Source organism: Chiloscyllium plagiosum, chromosome 3, assembly GCF_004010195.1.
Source record: "Chiloscyllium plagiosum isolate BGI_BamShark_2017 chromosome 3, ASM401019v2, whole genome shotgun sequence".
NCBI classification, from domain to species: domain Eukaryota; kingdom Metazoa; phylum Chordata; class Chondrichthyes; order Orectolobiformes; family Hemiscylliidae; genus Chiloscyllium; species Chiloscyllium plagiosum.
Genome location: NC_057712.1, coordinates 56682751 through 56703757, shown reverse-complemented (window position 1 = coordinate 56703757; position 21007 = coordinate 56682751). Strand labels below are relative to the sequence as shown.

The window sequence follows — 21007 nt, the reverse complement described above, 5'->3', positions numbered from 1 at the left end:
GACTTCTTTAAATATACAAACAGTTTCTTCAGAGAATCAGTGATTCAATGATTCAGCTTTTTAAATAATAAAGTGTGGAATAGAAGTTTGAAGTTTTCTATCAAAATAAAACCATGTGGTATATTTACTCCTCAATTTTTCTGAATGCTGTATTCTTAGTGAGATGTTTTGTAATATTCATAATCTTGGATATAGCCCACGTAATTTGGCTCAATTTTTAACCACTACTTCATTGATTGAAAAGGAAATCAATGTGTTCTAAAGGATGGTAGGTGTGTGAAAATATTACAAAATATTGATGTTCTAATACATTGATTAGCACTATAAAACTATAAATCGGTAAACCAAATACGGTGGGTGAACTAAATGTATACATAGAAAATAGTGTGACTAATTAACTCTTTTTTCAATGTATTTTTGATTTCAAATATATGAGTAAGAGAAAGAAACTGTTTCAGTGCAAAATAATTTGCTAATGTTTTCAATAAGTTTGGAGAAATTCTATCATGCTAAAATGCTTCAAATTTAGAAGGGCCTATGATGTGAATGTGTTTTTGTACATATTTAAATATGAAATGAAATATCCTGTAAAGTCTGAAAGAAATTTGTTTTGTAGATAGTTTCCTTAAATTAGATTATGTTCATTGAGTTGTATTAAAAAGAAAATAGTATATGTCCAAGTATATATGCAATACTTTTGCTGCACAATAAATAACATTGTGATAATATTCGACATTGCTTCATACTAGTAAAATCTCAATCCACATTATCCAAGGAAGCCTTTAATCTCCTAAGCCAAAGCTATCTGGGAATCTCTGCACCAGAATACACCTGAGCTGCATAAGGAAGTCATAAGAGTCACCCTATTCCAGAAGTTTGCATGCACGTTCCTCATGCAAAGGCCTGATTTAGGCACACAAGGGTTAAAAGAAAGCTAGGTGTTGGAGGCTGTAAATTGGCTTATTGAATCTCACCATATGGCTTTGGCCAGAGTATTTTGGCCTGTCCGTTTATGGCAGACAGCTGTTATGGATTTAACATTATAAAAACCTGTTATATAATTCTGCGGCTCATGTGATTGTAAGCAATTAATCAGGTATATTCAGGTAAAGAAAAACTCCAGTTTTTTTTTCCCATGCTGCAAGTTATAAAATTGATAAATTTTCTGCAACTATTTAAATTAAAAAAGCACTCTGTAAATTACAAAACCAAACAGCAATATTTCAGTTAAAAAAGAAAAACTATATGTCAAAGATCTGATGCGCTGTACTTGACATATGGTTGCACCTTAAATGGTAATAACAGGTTGTTATTACTTGAATAAAAAGCTCACGTACACAAAGAAACATATAGTATTTACTTAGAAACATGACTTTTTTGCCAAGGATGGGATTGTGGAACTGAAAAAACCCCACAAGCTCACAAAACCCTGAAAGGGATTTAAAATTGCACCACTTATAAATTTTCTTATTAATTGATGTTGTATGATTTGCTTTTTCAGTCCCACCTACCGTCAGTCCTTAAATGTTCTGCATACAGGTAAATGGAGTGTATGTAAATGTATTACTTATGCTGTATCTGTGTCTGTACGTGTGCATGTATGCACTGGTATTTGTGACTTTTTAAGTAACTGTTGGAAATTCCTAATGAAGACTTTTATCATTAAATATACAGTATAAATACTGTATTTTGCCATGTAAAAAGATTTTTTTCACTTTTTTTGTTACTTACAAAACATATATAATATCTTTATATACAGACAGCTACCAGGAAAAGGAAAACATATCTGTGAGCTTTGTGTTTTGGGAGTTGTATGAGAGTGTCTGAGTGCCTGACGTAAACATAATTACTTCTTTGTCAGTATCAGTGGGTGAAGCTTTAAAGTGAAGATTCATACTGTAGCAGCTCATATACAAGTGGCCCATCTCTATACCTAATACCTACAGATGTGGGAGTTACATACTGTAATATATTAACTGTTCTCCTCAGCCTTCTGTCTACAAAGTGGGCATCCCAGGCAGGATATCTTTTCCTTGGCATGTCAATCTTGATGATTGGTCCCTCCGGTAGGTAGGGTCGGCCTGATGGTGTAAGTGGCACTGTGGGTCGCACTTGGAATACAGGCAGGCAGGTCTCTGCTGCATCCTCCTCCTCTTGATCACCTGCCACTCTGGTTGGTGTAGTCTGGGATCCTCTAGGTGCTGCTGGCGTTGTTGCCATGGCCTCCAGCTCTGGAGGCAGAGGGATTCCCCAGAGGAGTTCAGCACAGCAAGAACTGGCAAGGATCCTTGTCCGTGGTCCCATGGGATGAAGTAAACCATAATACAGGAACATGAATGCTGCCCCGGCAACAAAACTAATAAAAACTGTACACAGTGCAGTTATGGCATAAAAGTCAGTGGTTGTGGGATCTCTGTAAAGATACCAAAGAAAAGTCAAGGCAGCATTTTCTGTCAAGATTACAGTATAATAGGCAAACATTCGATATCGTGTCCGGCCTTCTTTGACATTAAACCAGCAGAATATGTATACGATTCCTATCACCATATTGAACAGAATTTCCTCCCACTTGGACATGCAGAAATCTGTTCCTCCATGAATGATCCAGAATGCCATTGCACACCAGTGCACAACTACAAATATTCCAAAATATAACTGAAAAATAGAAGCAAACAATGCAAAAGAAATGACTCTGGATGATATGGTAAACAAACGCCAAAAGATGTGGATTAGGGCACCTCTGTAGCTCATGCTTTTTTTGTCATCCCTGGAGTCCCGCAGCAATTTGTGGTATGAAGCTAGCACCCAGGCAAGGGACATCAGGGAGGCCATAGAGGACAAACCTGGCATGACAGAGAGAAAACATGGTTATAATAATTACAGCACTAAATTCTCTGGTTCCAGTATATCTAGTGAAAAAAGTGGAATCAGGATGAAAATCTGTGCACAAATGTAGAAATATAAATTTACATAAATAACCGTAATGTGCCTGATACACTGTTTCGATTTTCTCAATCTAAATGAAGAGTTAAAATCATTATTAACAGAAACATAGATTCTTTCACAACTTTTTTCAATTTTATCTTCTAGGTTTTGTGAACAAATCCAGTAATGTGGTAATTTGCGATGATGCAACTAAAACCAAGTGACAGTGTAACTGGATTGTGCAGATCTTTACGAGCAAACAACAAAATTTAAGTCTTCTAGTACATAGACTGCAAAATCAGAATTTGTAAAATATTTGAATTAACTTTTTATTAATTATTAACTTTACTGGAGTTTCAGTAAAACAAACTCAAGCTTGTAAAATAAACCTTTGAAGTTGTATTTTAAATGTTAAAGTTGCATTCTAAAGTACAGGGGAACTTCGATTATTCGAACGAGATGGGTGGGCACTATTTCGGTCAGATAATCAATTATTCGGTTAATTGATTAAATGTCTTTCCTCTGGCGCTCGGAATTTTTAAAGTCTGCTCCTGTTCAGGAGATGGCAGCAGGTTACAGTGTGCGAGCCCCTGCCCCCCAGCACTGCTCTCTGTCCAACCTCTCCATCCAACACTGCCCCCCCGCTCTCCAATCCGGGCCAACATTGCCTCCCCACTCCCCAACCCCGTCCAAAATCGCCCCACCCCACTCCCCAATCCTGTCCAACACTGCCCAGCCTCCAAACACCGTCTGCCACCACCCCCTCTCCGGGGCAGCCGGACTGTACACCCACAATAAGACTGCTGCTGCAGCTGCCTGTGTGGGGTAAGTCTCTAAATAGCGTGCTCACACACCCTTTTACTGCAACGTTTTGAGAGGTTCCATGTTTGGCCTGTACAAGACAATGTTAGAGAGATTATCTGGGGAAGGAGGGTTTAGGGTACACCCCTCTGTAGAACACCAGGGAAAGTGTGGGGAGAGAGAGGGCGGGAGGTCAGTTATTTAGAGACTGTGCCTATTTAATCCCTATAAACAAAAGACGCAATCACTGTTGGAAACACATCTTTGATGTAATGTTTCCATCGGGACCTCGAGATCTCCTTCGCATAATTGGTATTCGGATAATCGAGGTTCCTCTGTATTGAAAAAGTCTGCTACTCCCAGCATAGTTATTTTGACTTGAAGAAATCAAAACCCAACCTCTGGAGAATGCTGTAAAATATGAGATTCAGACTATCTAAATTACAGGTTATTTATCAAAAAATAATCCCATTAAGCTAAAGTATGAAGATCACATACATTATGGATATAGTATTGTATTATAAATAACAAACTTGATAACTTGTGCTGTATTAAAACAAACTCATACAAATTAACTAAAAATATGAAGTAGTTTGTCTCATTAGCATACAAGAAAGTAATTTGAAGACAAAATGCAAAATCTAAACAACATAGCTAAACCATACAGGTGCAATCATTTAATTCAGGACTTCATTTGAATCTTTAGAGTAGGTTAAAATATCTAATTCCATTCAATGACACTTATTCTTTATATATTTAGTTCTCAGAAAAGGAATCTGTCTCGGTTGAAGTTGGAAGGCCCAGATCTTCCTAGCAGAACTGATGATGGTCAGATTGCTGCAACACTCAATAACTCCCAACTTGATTAAAAATCACAACACCAGGTTATAGGCCAAAAGGTTTATTTGGAAGCATGAGCTTTTTGAGCTTTGCTCATTCATCAGGTGGTTGTGGAGTATAAGATCATAAGACACAGGCTTTACGGCAAAAGTTTACAGTGTGATGTAACTGAAATTATATATTGAGAAAGACCTGGATTGTTTGTTAAGTTTCTCACCTTTTAGAATGAATATGTTGGTTTCAGTTCTTTCACATGTAAATCATAGAACTTTTGGCGTTATTGTGCATGAATGTATGGGTCTGTAAGTGCGTGTGTAGTGCAATGGGGTCACCCTGTAGTGTGGCATGAACCCAAGGTCCCGGTTGAGGCCATCCCCATGGGCACTGAACTCATGGGTCCCCATGGGGATGGCCTCAACTGGGACCTTGGGTTCATGTCACATTACAGGTGACCCCACTGCACTACACACACACATAGACACATACACACACACACTCCTACAGACCTATACACCTCTGCAGATCCTCTCTCATACACAAGCTCTCTCTCATTTGCTCACACATACACTCCCACACTTGAATGCACACACGCACCTTCTCACAGACTTATACTCCTTTACACTCACACTCACACACATACACACACTCTCTCACAGACGCTCATAACCACCGCATCCCCCCCCCCCGCCCCCCCGCCACATGCGCACACACATAAGTTTGAGGGGTGAATTTGTACTTGCAGAATTACATTTTATTTTGTTCAAAAACTGCACAAATCCATGTAAGATTCTATAAATCCCTCTTGTAGATTTACAGACCCATATACTCACGCAGATCCTCTCTCATACACAAGCTCTCTCTCATACGCTCACACATATACTCCCATACTCACGCACACATGTACCCTCTCAGACTTATATCCTTTTACACTCACACACATTCACATGCTCTCTCACAGACACTCATAAAACCACCCTCCCGACACACCCACATGCACACACACATATAAGTTTATTGCGTGAATTTGTACTTGCAGAATTACATTTTATTTTACTCAAAAAACTGCATAAATCCATGTAAGAATCTGTAAATCCAATTTTTTTTAGATTAGAATCAGTCTGAACATTGTGGCACAGTCTCACACAAACACCTCACACCCTCAGTGCATTAACTGGGCCGACAGGACACCAATTGTTAAAGTTCAGTTGAGAATGTAACTTTAAAAAAGTTCTGTGATTTACATATGAAAGAATTGAAATCAACATGTTCATTCTAAAAGATGAAAGACTTAACAAACAATCCAGGTCTTTTTCAATATATAATATCAACTTTTGCTATAAAGCCTGTATCTTATGATCTTATACTCCACTGATAAGGAGCAGCGCTCCCAAAGCTAGTACTTCCAAATAAACCTGTTGGCCTATAACCTGGTGTTGTGTGATTTTTAACTTTGTACCCCAGTCCAACACCGGCACCTCCAAATCATCCCAATTTTAATGTTATCGTGCATTTATTTTGGGATCTTCTGACTCAATTTGTCACAGGTAAGCACTATACAGGGTCCTTTGGAGAACTTTGTTGGAGCAAAGTAAAGTTGAGAGAAAGAACACATTCCCTATTTATGGCAATAAGTCTAAAAGTTCAGTTGCAATACTAGTGAATGGATCATTGAGTCAGTGAATTGGTTGAGTAAGTGAGTAGGTAAGATGGCTAAGTGGGTGAAATAGTATGTAGGGAAGTTTCAAAGAGGGGTACAAAATAATAGGGTAAGTGGTTATGTGGGTGAAGTGGTTAGTAAGTGAGTTGGATATATGGATTAGTAGATAGGTTAGGGTGGATGAGGTGGTTGGTGGGTGAGATAGTTCAGGGTATAGACATGTCATATTGAGTAAAGGATTAATCAGATATTTAAGAGGTAGCTGGGTTGAGTCAGGTTAGCAGTGTGGTATTTGGGAGGATTTGGGATTGTTCGTGATTGAGCAGTGTGGCCAGGTGTTGTTGGGTGTTTGAGGAGTTAGTCAGGTTGTTAATGCAGGGATCAGTTCTTGGTTACACAGGTGTTATATGAGGTTTAGATCAGTCTAATATTTCCTGATGACTGGATAGCTAAATCCTGAGGATTATTCCCAAAACAAATTCTAGATTAGAGTCAGGGACATTCATGGAGGTTGCTAGGTGGCAGGGAAATTGCCCATAGGAAATTGAACTTGACAATCACAGGGTACCAACACTCATCTTCAGATTTGTCTTTAGGGATTTGGAGACCAGATGATCTGGCTGCATAACATTTTCAAATTAATGTCGCTTCATTATATTAATACAAAATTATGCTTTGGTAACTATATAGGTTTTACCTTTGATCCACTAAAATTAAAATTGCCTGGGATATTATCAAATAGACATTTTTCTAAGATTTGTCTCCTTTAACGAATATATATATTTGAATTTATAAAATAATAATGACGAGGATGAATGTCAACAGCGGTGGTAAAATAAAATGGCACGTAAATTCTTCACTTCAATGCACCAAATTCTAAAATTTGTGTGATTTTAACAGATTAGTTTGGAAAATATTAAAACTGCAAAGCATATACTAAATGTGCTCCTTGCATCTAATCCAGATTAACACTTAATTTGTAATCATAAACATTGAATTAATTATTAAAAATAATCTGAGAAATGACAGAAGTTAAAACCACAATCAACAAATCTTCTCAAACATACAAAACCATTTATGATGATCCAGAAAATGTTGCAGATTGTTACATTTCTTTAGATTAGTTTCCAACATGTATTTCTAAAGGTAGATTTCTATGAGTTCCCCAGTGGCATTGAGATCACAGAACAGTAAACATCCATTCATTCTTTTTTTTCCCCCGGGACCTAACATCACAATGCTTAAACATTTTAGAACATAGAACAATAGCACAGGAATAGGCCCTTTGGCCCTGATGTTGTGCCGAACATTATGCCTTCTGCCTGCCATATCATTCCATAGAGACAGTGAGTACTGCAGATGCTGGAGAGTTAGAGTGGATAAAGAATTGAGTTGGGAAAAGCACAGCATGTCAAGCAGCATCAGAGGAGATGGAGAATCAACATTTCTGGTCAGAAATTTTCATCAGCTGTCCCGATTAAAGGTTCCGACCTGAAGAGTAGAGTCCCCTTCTCTTCTGATGCTGCTTGACCTTCTTTATCCTCTCCCATATTCCTCCATTCCTTGCATATTCATCTGCTTACCTAAAAGCTTCTATTGTATCTACCTCCACTACCACCCCGGCAGTGTGTTCCAAATTCCTACTACTCTCTGTGTAAAAAAATCTGCCCTCACATCTCCTTTGAACTTGCCCCCTCTCACCTTAAATGCATGCCCCCTAGTTTTAGACATTTCAAAGCTAGGAAAAAGATTCTGGCTATCAACTCTATCTCTGTATCTCATAACCTATCAAGAGAAACAACCTCAGTTTTTCTAGCCTCTTCTTATAGATCATAACCTTTAACCCAGGCAGCATTCTGGTAAATCTCTTCTGCATCTATCCAAAGCCTCTATATCCTTCCTGTAATGTGGCAACCAGAATAGAACGCAATACTCTAAGTGTGGCCTAACCAATGTCTTCTAAGGCTGCAACTGACATCCTGACTCTTGTACTCAATTCCCTGACCAATAAAAGCAGGCATCCTATCGAAGCTATTTGCATGGTCACTTTCAGGGAGCTATGGACTTGAACCCCAAGATCCCTCTGTACATCAATGCTGTTCAGGGTTCTGCCATTAAATGCATACTATTCTTTAACATTTGATCTCCCAAAGTGCAGCGCCTCACACTTATACAGATTAAACTCCATGTGCCATTTCTCCGCCCATTACTGCAACTGATCTATATCCCCCTGAATGCATTGTCAATCTTCTATACTATCCATAATTCCACTGATCTCTGTATCATCTGTAAACTTACTAACCCATCTATCAAGTCAATTATCATAAACAGCAGAGGTCTCAGTTCCGATCCCTGTGGAACACCACTTGTCACAATTTCCAGCCTGAAAAAAACCCTTCCACCAAATACTCTCTGTGTTCTAAGGGCAAGCCAATTTTGAATCCATGCGGCCAAGTCACCATGGATCCCATGTATCTCAATCCATGTAGACAACATCCACTACTCTATCCTCATCAATCACTTTTGTCACCTCGAAAAATTAAATCAGGTTAGTAAGATATGACCCAACCTGCACAAAGCCATGCTAACTGTCCCTAATTAGGCCATACTTTTTCAAATACATCCCAGAGAATTCTCTGTAATAGCTTCCCAGCTTATTCCCTTATTCCCTTCTTGAACAGAGTCACAACATTAGCTACTCACATGTCCTATGGGACCTCACCAGTGGCTAGTGAAGATACAAAGATCTTGGTCATGGCCCTGGCAATCTCCTCTCTTGCCTCTCTGAATAACCTGGGGCAGATACCATTGGGCCCTAAGGACTTATCCATCTTGTGATGGCTAAGTCCATTACAGTACAGCAAAAATGACCGACAACACCCCAAGAAGCTTTGCATTACATGTTTAACAGAAATTACAAAACGTGAGAAACATTTGTTTAATGTTTTCTCAGCAGAGAACAATGTTTCCTCAGTAAGATTGAATGTGCAACAGTTTTTGCTACCCTAACAATAAGAACATTTCATAAGTTATTTCATTTAAGGTTTTTCTAATCAATCAGTTATAATACCACAAGTAGGCTTTAATTAAGATTCTTCAAGAAAATCACAGATATAGTTTTCTAATAAATTATAAACTTAACACATACACAAATATTTATATAATTATAAATCACTAAACAAAATATTAGAAAGAAAGGTTTAAGAACTAATTACAAGTAATAGATAATAGAGAAAGGACTCTCTATCGCTTATCAAGGAGAGAGGTTGAGAGAGTTGGAATGATGGGAAATCTCATTGAAGACTCTGTTACAGTCCTGAACAAAACAACTGTTCAGAGATAAAAATTCATAAGTACCATTAGTTTCCCACAAATCAAAAGGTGCCCATTCAGATAACAGCAACAAGTCTACTATTAGAGTGTTATAGTCGAAACCCATAGGTGAACAACCCAGCACTAACTAACCAATAGTGTACAGGGGGAGGGAGTATGTGCTGCCATGTTAATATTACAAGAAAACTGTATGAAGACATTTTACTTGTATTTGAAATTAAAGTGTCATTGACTTCCAATCTGATTAAGAGGGTAATTGAACTCTTGTGTCAAGGCCAGATTTGAGGGACGTCTTTGGCCTCTTCCTATATTGTAACAGTAGAATGTATGAATAAATTACTATGTGCCTTGAGCTCTGCTGACTCTTGCAAGTTTATTATCTTCATAAAATTTATTCCAGCAGTTTTGAAACACTCTACTGCAAATAGGGTATTCTGCCTGACACCTATGTGCTAGGAACAGCAGAGTTGGTGAGTATTTTAATTTACCACTCTTTAGACAGATGGCACTCAGTGTGTAAATGTGCTTATAAGTCAGAACACAGTTGGAGCAAATACGGAGAGAGCAGTGCTAAAGGGTGTGGTAATTTAAGGGGCGCATGTAAAAATACTGGGGTGACAAAACCACTGGAGCGCTAAGGGCTACACAAAAAAAAAGAAATATTGGGGTGAAGAAACCATCGAGGTGTGAAAGAATACACAAAAAAATCGAGGAATTAGTCTTGAGAGACAAACAGTATAGAGCTGTTGGAAAAACTGTGAGCAAAAGGAAGAGTGACTGGTTTCTGAGTACACTGTTAACTCTTTGTGGTCTGGTTTGAATGCACCTTTGCTCGTTGGTTGCTTTACATTGTCTTGTATAACTCGTATGGTTTTGTTGTCTGGAGCTCAAAATCTGGAGATACTTTGTATTTTGGGAATATATGATGATTTGAAATTGCAGTGCATATATCTGTATTAAGTTTGGAACATACATTATTAAAATGACATCACTTTAAGGGAACGAGTCACGGTTGTGAAAAAAAAACTAATATAAATTGTTGATTTGGAATTTGTGTCTTAAAGCATGGTAAAAATTTCTTAGAATTGGTCACAATTGATTGAAAAGGAATTGAAAATCAAAAAAGACATAACTTATCTCCTACTCCTTAAATGTCTCAAAAACAAAAGCCTGCGCCAATAAATATATACAGGACAGACACCAGAACTGTCTCAAACATAAACAGGAGGAAAGAAGCTTGGGTAAATTTTAATCTCAGGAATCTTGTGTTTAGATTATCATGTTTGGAATTTCATTTTCAGGCCAGAATGGACTTCAAAACATTGTTTTAACACACAATTCTGGATTATAAGATTTACTCATTGCAAATGTACTTTGGTGTAAAAATATCGAAGTTGAAAATTGCAATTCTCTCTGGGCAATGTGTTTTTAAAAAGGGAGAATTTAACAAAGGAGGTGGGCTTTTCTATTGCTAGAAATATAACATATTCATTTCCTTGCAGGTGGAGGAGAGATGGATGATGTAATTATATGCAGGAATTTATTCCCCATCTCCTTTTTAATCTGTATTGGATCAATACTAATTCATACATTCTGCTTGATGTGGAATGGATGGATACTATTTATTTTTCAGAAATTTTTAGTCCATGCATGATGTTATTTTACTGCTACTGACTGAAGTAATCTGTGGAAATAAAACTGGAGGATAAAAAACAAACACATATTAAGGAACCTGAATCTGAAAAATATTGAATCTTAAAGCAAATTATGTAAATAGATTAACAAAGAAGAAATGCATATACATGATATTCAGGTTGCCTCAGTTTGGTTACCTTACTAGGTGTGGACAGATGCAGAGTAATCTCCAGCCGGTCACCAATGGCAACAGGAATGAACAGGCTGACAATTAACTGCAGACGAATTTCAGAAACTAATCAGGGACCAATGACTATTAGCATCCCACAGAGAAAGGGAATGGGATAACCTGATATATATTGATTCTGGATTAGTGGTGCTGGAAGAGCACAGCAGTTCAGGCAGCATCCAAGGAGCTTTGAAATCGACGTTTCGGGCAAAAGCCCTTCATCAGGAATAAAGGCAGTGAGCCTGAAGCATGAAGAGATAAGCTAGGGGAGGGTGGGGATGGGGAGAAAGTAGCATAGAGTACAATGGGTGATGGTGAGGGAGCGGCGGTGAAGGAGGCCCAGGACCTCCATGTCCTCGGAGGCTCACTGCCTTTTTTCCTGATTAAGGGCTTTTGCCCGAAACGTCGGTTTCAAAGCTCCTTGGATGCTGCCTGAACTGCTGTGCTCTTCCAGCACCACTAATCCAAAATCTGGTTTCCAGCATCTGCAGTCATTGTTTTTACCTGATATATATTGATGCACTATTAGGGGGCTGGCAGTGCAGCATGTTAATAGATACCAGAGCCTATATCTCTACTGCAGATCCGCATTTATCTTTAACAAATAAAACTGTGAAAGTACAGGGTGTAAGTGGTGGGACTCAAACGGCCACTCTGAGCCAACTGATTGATATGAGAATTGATGATTATATAATTAATGCTCATATTTATGTGTGCAAAAATAATGAAGGTAGTATTGGGGATAGCTTTATTGAAACAAATTGGAGCCATAATTGATGTGCAAGAAGCAGAAATTAAATGGACTCACCAGTTTAGATTTAGGAAGTTAAGGATTGCATGCCTCCTTAACAATATCAGTGCTACCTGGGCACTAAAAACATCCTCTCTCTTGACACAACTGGGGAAGGTGATATTATATTCCCCACACAGTATAGTCTAGCTATTGGAAGCTGGCAGACTGAGAGGTGTTACAGACAGGTTGGTGAGCCAAATGGGAAGCCGCACCATTGCCAGGAGATAAGCATGTTGAAGTGGCTAAAAACAATAGAGAGAACCCAGCAAGCTATGTACATCAGGAAGGAGAGACACACGATTGTATCCCTCTCATGGAGCAGGAAGAAGAGAGACAGTGTCGAGTTAAGGAAGAGCCATGAGAGGGGCCGAACGTGAAATACATGCTTGTAGATGGGGCACAGAAGTATAATGACTGTGAGGTCTGGATGGTGGGGGCTGTGGTTAATTTAAAAGGGAACCTTTGCAGGAGAAAGGATAGATGGATGTCACTTCACACAGGTAGCTGAACTAAAAGCATTTAATGCTGTCCTCCATCTAGGAAAAGAGTAAAGGGTTAACATCCACACAGACATAGATACCTCTTTTGTGTGGTCCACGACTACATGATGGCATCAGCAAGGTGAGGCTATATTACCTCAAGTGGAAGTACAATTCAATATGAGACTCTAGTGGAAGCAGCTATTGAATCAAAAGAGGCACAGTAATTAAAATTAAAACACTCAGAAAGATCCAAAGGCCAGACAAAGGGAACAAATACACAGACAGTGGAGCAAAAGCAATGTTAGAACAGGAATTGATAACAGTAGCAAATGTGAAAAAAACAAGAAACTAAAGATGACGAATAGAATATTTTAAGTTTGCAAGCAGCAGCTAGTTTACAAGGGAATAACAGAATGGATTAAAGATGGGGCAGCGTTAGCACCAGTTGATGTTTGGAAGAAAGAAGGTAAGTTCCCACATTCTGTCAACGGACCCTATGCAATGTTTACCATGGACTAGCGCACATAGGGAGGAATAAAATGCTACAACTAATATCCAATTGCTTGTGATGGAAAGGAATGGGAAAGCATGTTGCTAAATTTTGTCAGTGATATACTGCATGTGCACAAGCAGAACCAGGACTATCAATTAAAATTAAAAAGAGCCACCAGCCCCATCCAGGGGAACCATGGAAACACATCCAAATGGACTTTATAGGTCATTCCCACAAAATTAGAATAAAAAATTCTGCATGGTTGACCAGTTCATAGATGGGTTGAAGCCTTCCTCACAAGGGATTTTATAGCAACCACAGTAGCAAGAATACTTGTCACGGAAACAATACAAAGATGGGGAGTTCCCCTACAATTGGATTCAGACCAAGGCTCCCACTTTACAGGCAAATGTCTGAAAGAAGCATCCAAACTCTTAGGAATAACACAGAATTATCATAGCCCCTACCACCCAAAAGCTCAGGTATGGTAAAGGGAATGAATAGAACTCTGAGAAATGCCCTGACTGAGGCAAAGGTAGGAGAAGGGGTTAAATGGACCCCATCCTGACCAGCCATTTTAATGGTCCAGAGAGCAATACCCTTGAGAGCCACTGGACTAACACCCTTTGAACCCATAGCAGGAATGGCAAGAACAATCCCCTCGGGCCTGATTACTGGGGGACCAGAACTCACTAACAGGAAGGAACAAGTAAGAAGCATGAAATCCCTCTGTCAGCATTTACACATACTTATGGACAAGCAGAAGGTCAGCAGCTTGTCTAAGACTGGGAATCTCAAGAGACACCCAGAACAAACAGGAATTCCAGCCCTAGGAGCAAAGAACCTGGTAAAAATAATCTCAAGCAAGAGAGCCATTTGCCCCTGATGCGATGGACCTTATGAAGTAATATTAACAGGTAATAGGTATGGTGCTTGTTAATGAAAATGGAATTGATAAATGGAAACATCCTGTACAGTTAAAGGCATATAGAAACTAATAGCCATCAGCAAATCTGGTATTTTCTTTTTCTTTCTCTCTGTCAGATCACAACATGCCCTCTAGCAACATCATCTCAGAACTTCACGAACAATCAATATTACTTCGAAGATCTTGCAAAACAGATTGTGACATGGTTGCACTGTGGTAATTGTATTAAAGAATAATACTAATTAGCATGAAAATGCTACTCTTCTGTAAGGCTTCTCTTGACTTTGATCCCACTGAGAACAAATGGGTACGTGGTAAAGAAAGAATGTTAATATATACCTCTATATGACATATGCTTATGCCAATCGTACTAATGTCTCCAGTTGCTGGGTTTGTTCAGACATTCCCATACATTCAAAGGGCAGTATCTTTCTGAGATCAATTCCTTTCCTCGCATCTGAAGTGGCAGAATGGATCATTCACCAAAATGAATCCCCAATGGCTGGGGTTTGCATGGCTGACAAATCTTCTGCAGAGATCAGGTTATATAGGGTGGACATTAATAGTACATGAGAAGAATGGTTATCAGCAGTTTGCAGCTTTCCTGCTTTTGAGGGCTGGTATCTCCCATACCTCAACAGTTGTCACCATTACGGACACAACAAGGGTAGAAAAACTGGTTGCTTCTATTTGCCTTATTAGATTCAAGCTGGAGATGGCCTGTAGGTCAGAGTAGTAGTATTCAATATTTTATAGTTACTTTGCTGACATCTAAATTTACTTTTACCAACCTTATGTCAGCAGGAACCTTAAAACATGACTGATTTTTTTGAATATATAACTCATTTTATCATGTACAATGGCACTTATTTTGTGTGTGAATGCAAAGTGTATGCATGGCTACTGCCATCTTGGGCAATGTCATTTACCTAGGTTACATTGTGCCATTTCTACAGCAGGAGAGATCACTGAGGCAGCCATGAGAGAAACAAAAATGTTCTTTGCCTTTGTGTTTGCCTGGTATGGCAAACTAGCTAGAGAATCTATCAATATGGCAGCTATCCTAGGACAGATAGCAAATTACACCTCTCAGGACCTCGATAAGGTTAATACTGAAATGGTTGCCATCCAAACCACAGTACCAAGAACAGGATACACCTTGATTGGCTACTAACAGAAAAAGGGGTGCTTACAAACCCCAATCTCAAGCCAATGAAGTTGGCCCATGGGATGGCTGAAATCCCTGGGGACACCTTTGGTCCATGGAATCATAATCATCGTTATTATGATTATTATTTCTTTTTATAACACTGTAAATTTGTCCATGTATTGTTTGCAGATGCTCAAAACCATCTCCACATCCTTACATTTAATGAAGGATGAGGAACAAAGTTATGGATCAGGCCAGACCCCCTCAAAACATTTTAAGAAGGTAGCCCAAACCCTAACTTTTCTAGTTGTTTTAGGCAGATGTAAGGTGGATATCCCAGGAGTGATGCAGTTGGTCAAACCACTTGGTTTCAAGTAAAACAGAAATTATTTACATACCACCGAATGAAACGCAAACAAAATAAAATAAAATTTAGAACAACAACAATTTGAAAACCTGATCAAAACAATATCCCCCACAACTTAACAAGGAGCTGTTCCGATTTCCTGCAACATCTCCATAAACAGACCCATTGGCAAAAAGTAAATTCAAACACAGGTTCTCACAAGAGAGAGAGAGAGATAGCAGAGAGGATCAGCTCGAGATCATTTGCTGAAGCATGCAACCTCTTTTCACTCCAGCAGCTTCTCTGGGTCCCCAGCTAAAACTAAACAAAATGAGAAGAATCTCTGAACTGGGAGGAGTGGCCACTTCCCTTTCATTGTACAAGTGTTTAAACAAAACCTAAAAGCCCTTTTCCCTGATTGTTGCCTTAGGCACTATCTGTTAGCCATAATCAAAGTGGCCTAACCCCAGACAAACTGGAACCTCTTTCTTTTACGACCCCTAATAGAGTGTTGTACTAGAAATCCAATAATAGTTGAATAACCTAGCACTAATTAACCAGTAGTATACAGGGGGAGGGAGTAAGTGCCATCATGTTAATGTTACAAGGTAAATGTATAGAAAACACTTTATTTGTTTTTGAAATTAGAGTGTCATTGACATTTCCTCTGATCTGTCCTGATTAAGAGGGTAATTGAACCCTTCCGGTGAGAGCTGAAACTTTATTGCTGGAACAGCACAGCAGGTCAGACAGCATCTAGGGAACAGAAGATTCGACGTTTCGGGCACATGCCCTTCTTCACCTTGTAAAGTGGGGGAAGAAGGGCATGTGCCCGAAACGTCGAATCTTCTGTTCCCTAGATGCTGTCTGACCTGCTGTGCTGTTCCAGCAATAAAGTTTCAGCTTTGATCTCCAGCGTCTGCAGACCTCACTTTCTCCCTTCCGGTGAGACCAGACTTGAGGGCCTCCTTGTATTGTACCAGAATGGATGAATAAATCGCCACGTGCCAAGAGCTCTGCTGTCTCCTGAAAATTTATTATCTCCGTAAAAGTCATTCCAACACACCTTAATGCTCTTTAAGAAACCCAACACTACTTCAAAATGCTGTAGCATATTAGCATCCTCCACACAAATGTCACTATCTTCTGTATCCTTCTGCTGGGTGAATACCAACACAAAGTACTCATTTAGGATTTCACCCACATCCTCTGCCTCCAAGCAGAAGTTCAGTCCTTTATCCTTGAGTGGTCCTACCTTCTTCATAGTTATCCTGTTGTTATTGATGTATGTATAGAATGCCTTGGGATTCTGTTTAGCTCCCACCTATTGGAAGGATGTTGTGAAACTTGAAAAGGTTCAAAAAAGATTTACAAAGATGTTGCCAGTGTTGGAGGATTTGAGCTATAGGGAGAGGTTGAATAGGCTGGGGCTGTTTGCCCTGGAGCATCGGAGGCTGAGGGGTGACCTTATAGAGGTTTATAAAATCATAGGGGCATGGATAGGATAAATAGACAAGGTCTTATTTCTAAAGTGGGGGAATCCAGAACTAAAGGGCATAGGGTGAGAGGGGAAAAATTTAAAAGAGAGCTAAGGGGCAACTTTTTCACATACAGGTGGTGCGTGTATAGAATGAGCTGCCAGAGGAAGTGGTGGAGGCTGATACAATTACAATATTTTAAAGGAATCTGGATGGGTATATGAATAGGAAGGGTTTAGAAGGATATGGGCCAAGTGCTGGCTAATGGGACTAGATTATGTTAGGATATCTGGTCGGCATGGACGAGTTGGACTGAATGGTCTGTTTTCCATGCTGTACATCTCTATGACTATGACTTGCCAAGGTCATTTCATGATCCCTTCTTGCTCTCCTAATTCCCTGCTTGAGTTCTTTTCTGCTTTCTTTATATTCCTCATGGGCCCTGTCTGATTTTAGCATCATGAACTTTACATATGCTTCTTTTTTCTTTTTGGCTAAATTCACAACCTCCCTAATTATGCAAGGATCCCTTACCTTGCCATTTTTGTCCCTTCTCCTTACTGGGACATGCTGGATCTGAACTCTCCTCAGCAGGTCTTTAAATAATTCTCACATGTCAAGTACAGACTTGCTTGATAACAGTTAACACTCACTAGCTCCTGTCTAGATCAGAGTGGTGCTGGAAAAGCACAGCAGGTCAGGCAGTATCTGAGGAGCAGGAAAATCGACGTTTCGGGCAAAAGCCCTTCACTCCCTAGCTCCTACCTAAAACTGATGTAATTTTCCCTCCTCCAATTTTGTATCTTGCTGCAATGTCCTGACTTATCCTTATTCATAGCTATCTCAAAACTTAAGGAGTTGTGATCACTGTTTCCAAAATACTTTCCCACTGAAAGATCAGTCACCTGGCTAGGTGACATTATTTTCTTGTTGAATTATTTTCTTGTTGAATAGCACATCATGAATTTGTCTGTGATGTGCCTATTTTTTAACACTACTTCTTGCAAATCCACAAATGATCAGGAATCTATATTTTAGTCTTTAAAATAAATGGAGACAGTAGGCTGTTTGCCAATCCTAGAGCTTCTTCGAGAAATTGGATCAGAATTTTAAATGGATCAACAGAGAAAATGGCAAAGTCTAGAGGGAATATTTTTTAAGTATACATTTTGGATTCCTTTGAAGTCTTGGAGAGACTCAACTGTAATTTTAACTGGTATCTTGGTAGGAAGCTAAATTGAGTTTGCCATCAGGCCAATCTAGTAGGTAGTAAGAATCAGGCGGAATAGAAGTATCTTTCTAGGCTTACATGAAACTGTTAGCATTCCTCACTCTCTGCTGCTGTTTTCAATCATTTCAGTCCTTAGGATGATCCTAGCAGTGAATCCCATCACTTAACAAGACGTGGTGAGAAATCTCAGAATTGTGAAGGGTTCTTGCCGTGAAGTCAGGCTGGGAGATTTAAAATATACAGTCATCATTTCTCTAACTATTGGGGAATAAACTAAGGTGAAACAGTGTGTTTGCAGACAGCAGTCTGAAATTGTTTGTGTATCAACCCACCAGGAAGACAATGATTAAAAACTTGCTACATTTGGAAGTAGTTGAGGCAAATCATATATATGCACTTAAGGGAAGGCCATGTTAGCATGTGAAGGTGAAGTGATCGGGGTGATGCTAACTGAGTTGGATAAGCAGGGAGGGGAGGAGACTTAATTGGATTTTAAATGCTGACAATAGGATGCTTGACCAATTTTTGTGGTTTTTAATATAACAGAATGTTACCTTTTGTAATAAGTAAACAAAAGATAAACTAAAAATAGTCCGAGCACAAGACAAGACAGGAGATCCATGAAGTGAAGATTTTGAGTACAAACTAATCATTCACAATGCAAATTTTAAAGGTTTTAAAAATCATTCTGATAGCCTTACTAGTGAGCTAATATTCAACTTCTTACTTTGCTAATGCTTCAAATTTGTTACTATTATATGCCTTCTTAGTGGAGGAAACTTTTTCTATTTTGATTAGCTTTATCCTTATTTATATATAATTTTTCCCAAAATGTTTCTGTACTCTTTTCTTTACAAAAGTAAAATTATAACAGTAACCTTCTCTTTTATCCAATGTCAGATAGTTCCAAGTATCTATTTAAGAGATGGTCTCTAATTTTCTGAACACTGTCTCTGCAATTTTCTAACATTAAACTGAAATTAGACAAGTTCTCTTGAGTATTGTATCAGCAACCAATATTCAACAACATTAGATAATTTATGTAATATGCAACAGAGTTTAGGCAACTTTCTGTAAATTAGAAACATATATTTTGTTATGCATTTTATCTTAAGAAATTGAATGATGCAAGAATACCATGAAACCAGAAGTAACTATGTCAGAATTAATCTTTTGTAACATTGACTCTGGTATTTGTTAAGAATGCAAAGAGATGGAAAAAAATCTCAGAATTATGAAAAAGTTAATATCAATATGCAACAGCAACAAGAAGTAATCTTTTTTCACAGATAAAGAATTCCAAAAATCTCAAAATGATCTGACTAAATGTTTTATTGAAGCACAATTCTTTTGAAGGCATTTGTTTAGTAACTTGTACACAAACTATTTCATTGTGTGAAATCTTCTAGGCTGACAGAAGTTGAGGAAGAAGGCAAGAGGCCTTGAAAATGAGGGAGTTGTCATTAATACCCGATTCCAGTCACTGCCTTCATGCAATTACGTTCCAGGCAAGAATACCCATGAGCAACTTTCTCATCTAATGTCCATTTAAGACTCTGGTCAATTAGCAACCACTTACTAACCTCTTCTTGCCTCAGCTGCCACTTTTATGTCATGCAGACCTACAAGACTAGTGAAACTGTGCTGCTGCATATCAACTGGACAATATGGATTTAGTTGTGCCTAAGTGAGACATAAACATGAGGATAGAGACTTGCCACTAAGAGTCAACATCTTGCCTGCTCTTGCTTCCAAATTCCAGAGCTTCACACTTCCTCTCAACTTCACATAATCTCTGCTCCCCAACAATACTTACTTTCTCTCTGAGATTCCAGGTATACTCTGTCAGCATAGCAACAGCCACAGCCTTTTGCATTGTGATAAAGTTGCCAGCTTCTGAATGATTAGAAGCTCTAGGTAGATGCAGTATCCTCAATCAGGAGGAATGCCCAGTATCAGTGTCCTGCAGGGGCAAAATCTGGCATGCCTTCCTTCTAAGTGTGAGTCTTTGTGTTCCATTGCTTTTTTATGCAAAGCATCTGCCATATATATAATATTTGTCCAATAAAACAATTACAGATACTGTCCAAGCTTTTCTGGTACAAATACTTTTCTTTCCAGCTTTTTGATATTAATTCAAGTTCCCTTGCTTATTCTTATTTTTCAGTTGCTTTTGGGTTTTCTTGCTCAAAAATGTTAGTTTCCTTTATTTTGAGCTTCTAAATGCTCCTGCTCCTTTCTCTATTTCTCACATGGGCTGATAGTTGGCAAATAACATTCAAAGCATACAAGTGCCAGGTAATGACCATCTCCAACAAGAGGGAATCTAACCATCACCCCTTGACATTCATCGGCATTACCATCACTGAATTCCAACAGAATCAACTTCCTGGGGTTTACCATTGATCAGAAACTGAATGGACTAGCCATATAAACACAACAGCAACAAGAGTAGGCTAGGGATCCTGCAGCGAGTAACTAACTTCCTGACTCCCCAGTGCTTGTTCACCATCCATATGGCTTATGTCAGGAGAGTGATGGAATACTTTCCACTTACCTGGACAAAGCTTCCAGGACAAAACTTTCTTTATTTCTGACATTACAACAATGTTTTCACCTTATGTTATGTATTCATTTTAAAATTAATTTATTACTACTCAATCTCCCATAATACTTCGACTTTTCA

The 21007-nt window shown here is 38.7% G+C and overlaps 1 protein-coding gene across 1 annotated transcript in view; it reads right to left on the bottom strand.

Moving 5' to 3' along the window:
* Nucleotides 1–1807: 1807 nt before the first annotated feature.
* Nucleotides 1808–21007, bottom strand: part of xkr6a (XK, Kell blood group complex subunit-related family, member 6a) — a 517053-nt gene continuing 497853 nt past the window's right edge. The window contains exon 3 of the mRNA XM_043682445.1: nucleotides 1808–2843. Coding sequence (XP_043538380.1) covers nucleotides 1879–2843 — 965 coding nt within the window. The 3' untranslated portion in view covers nucleotides 1808–1878. The remainder of the gene's footprint in view (nucleotides 2844–21007) is intronic.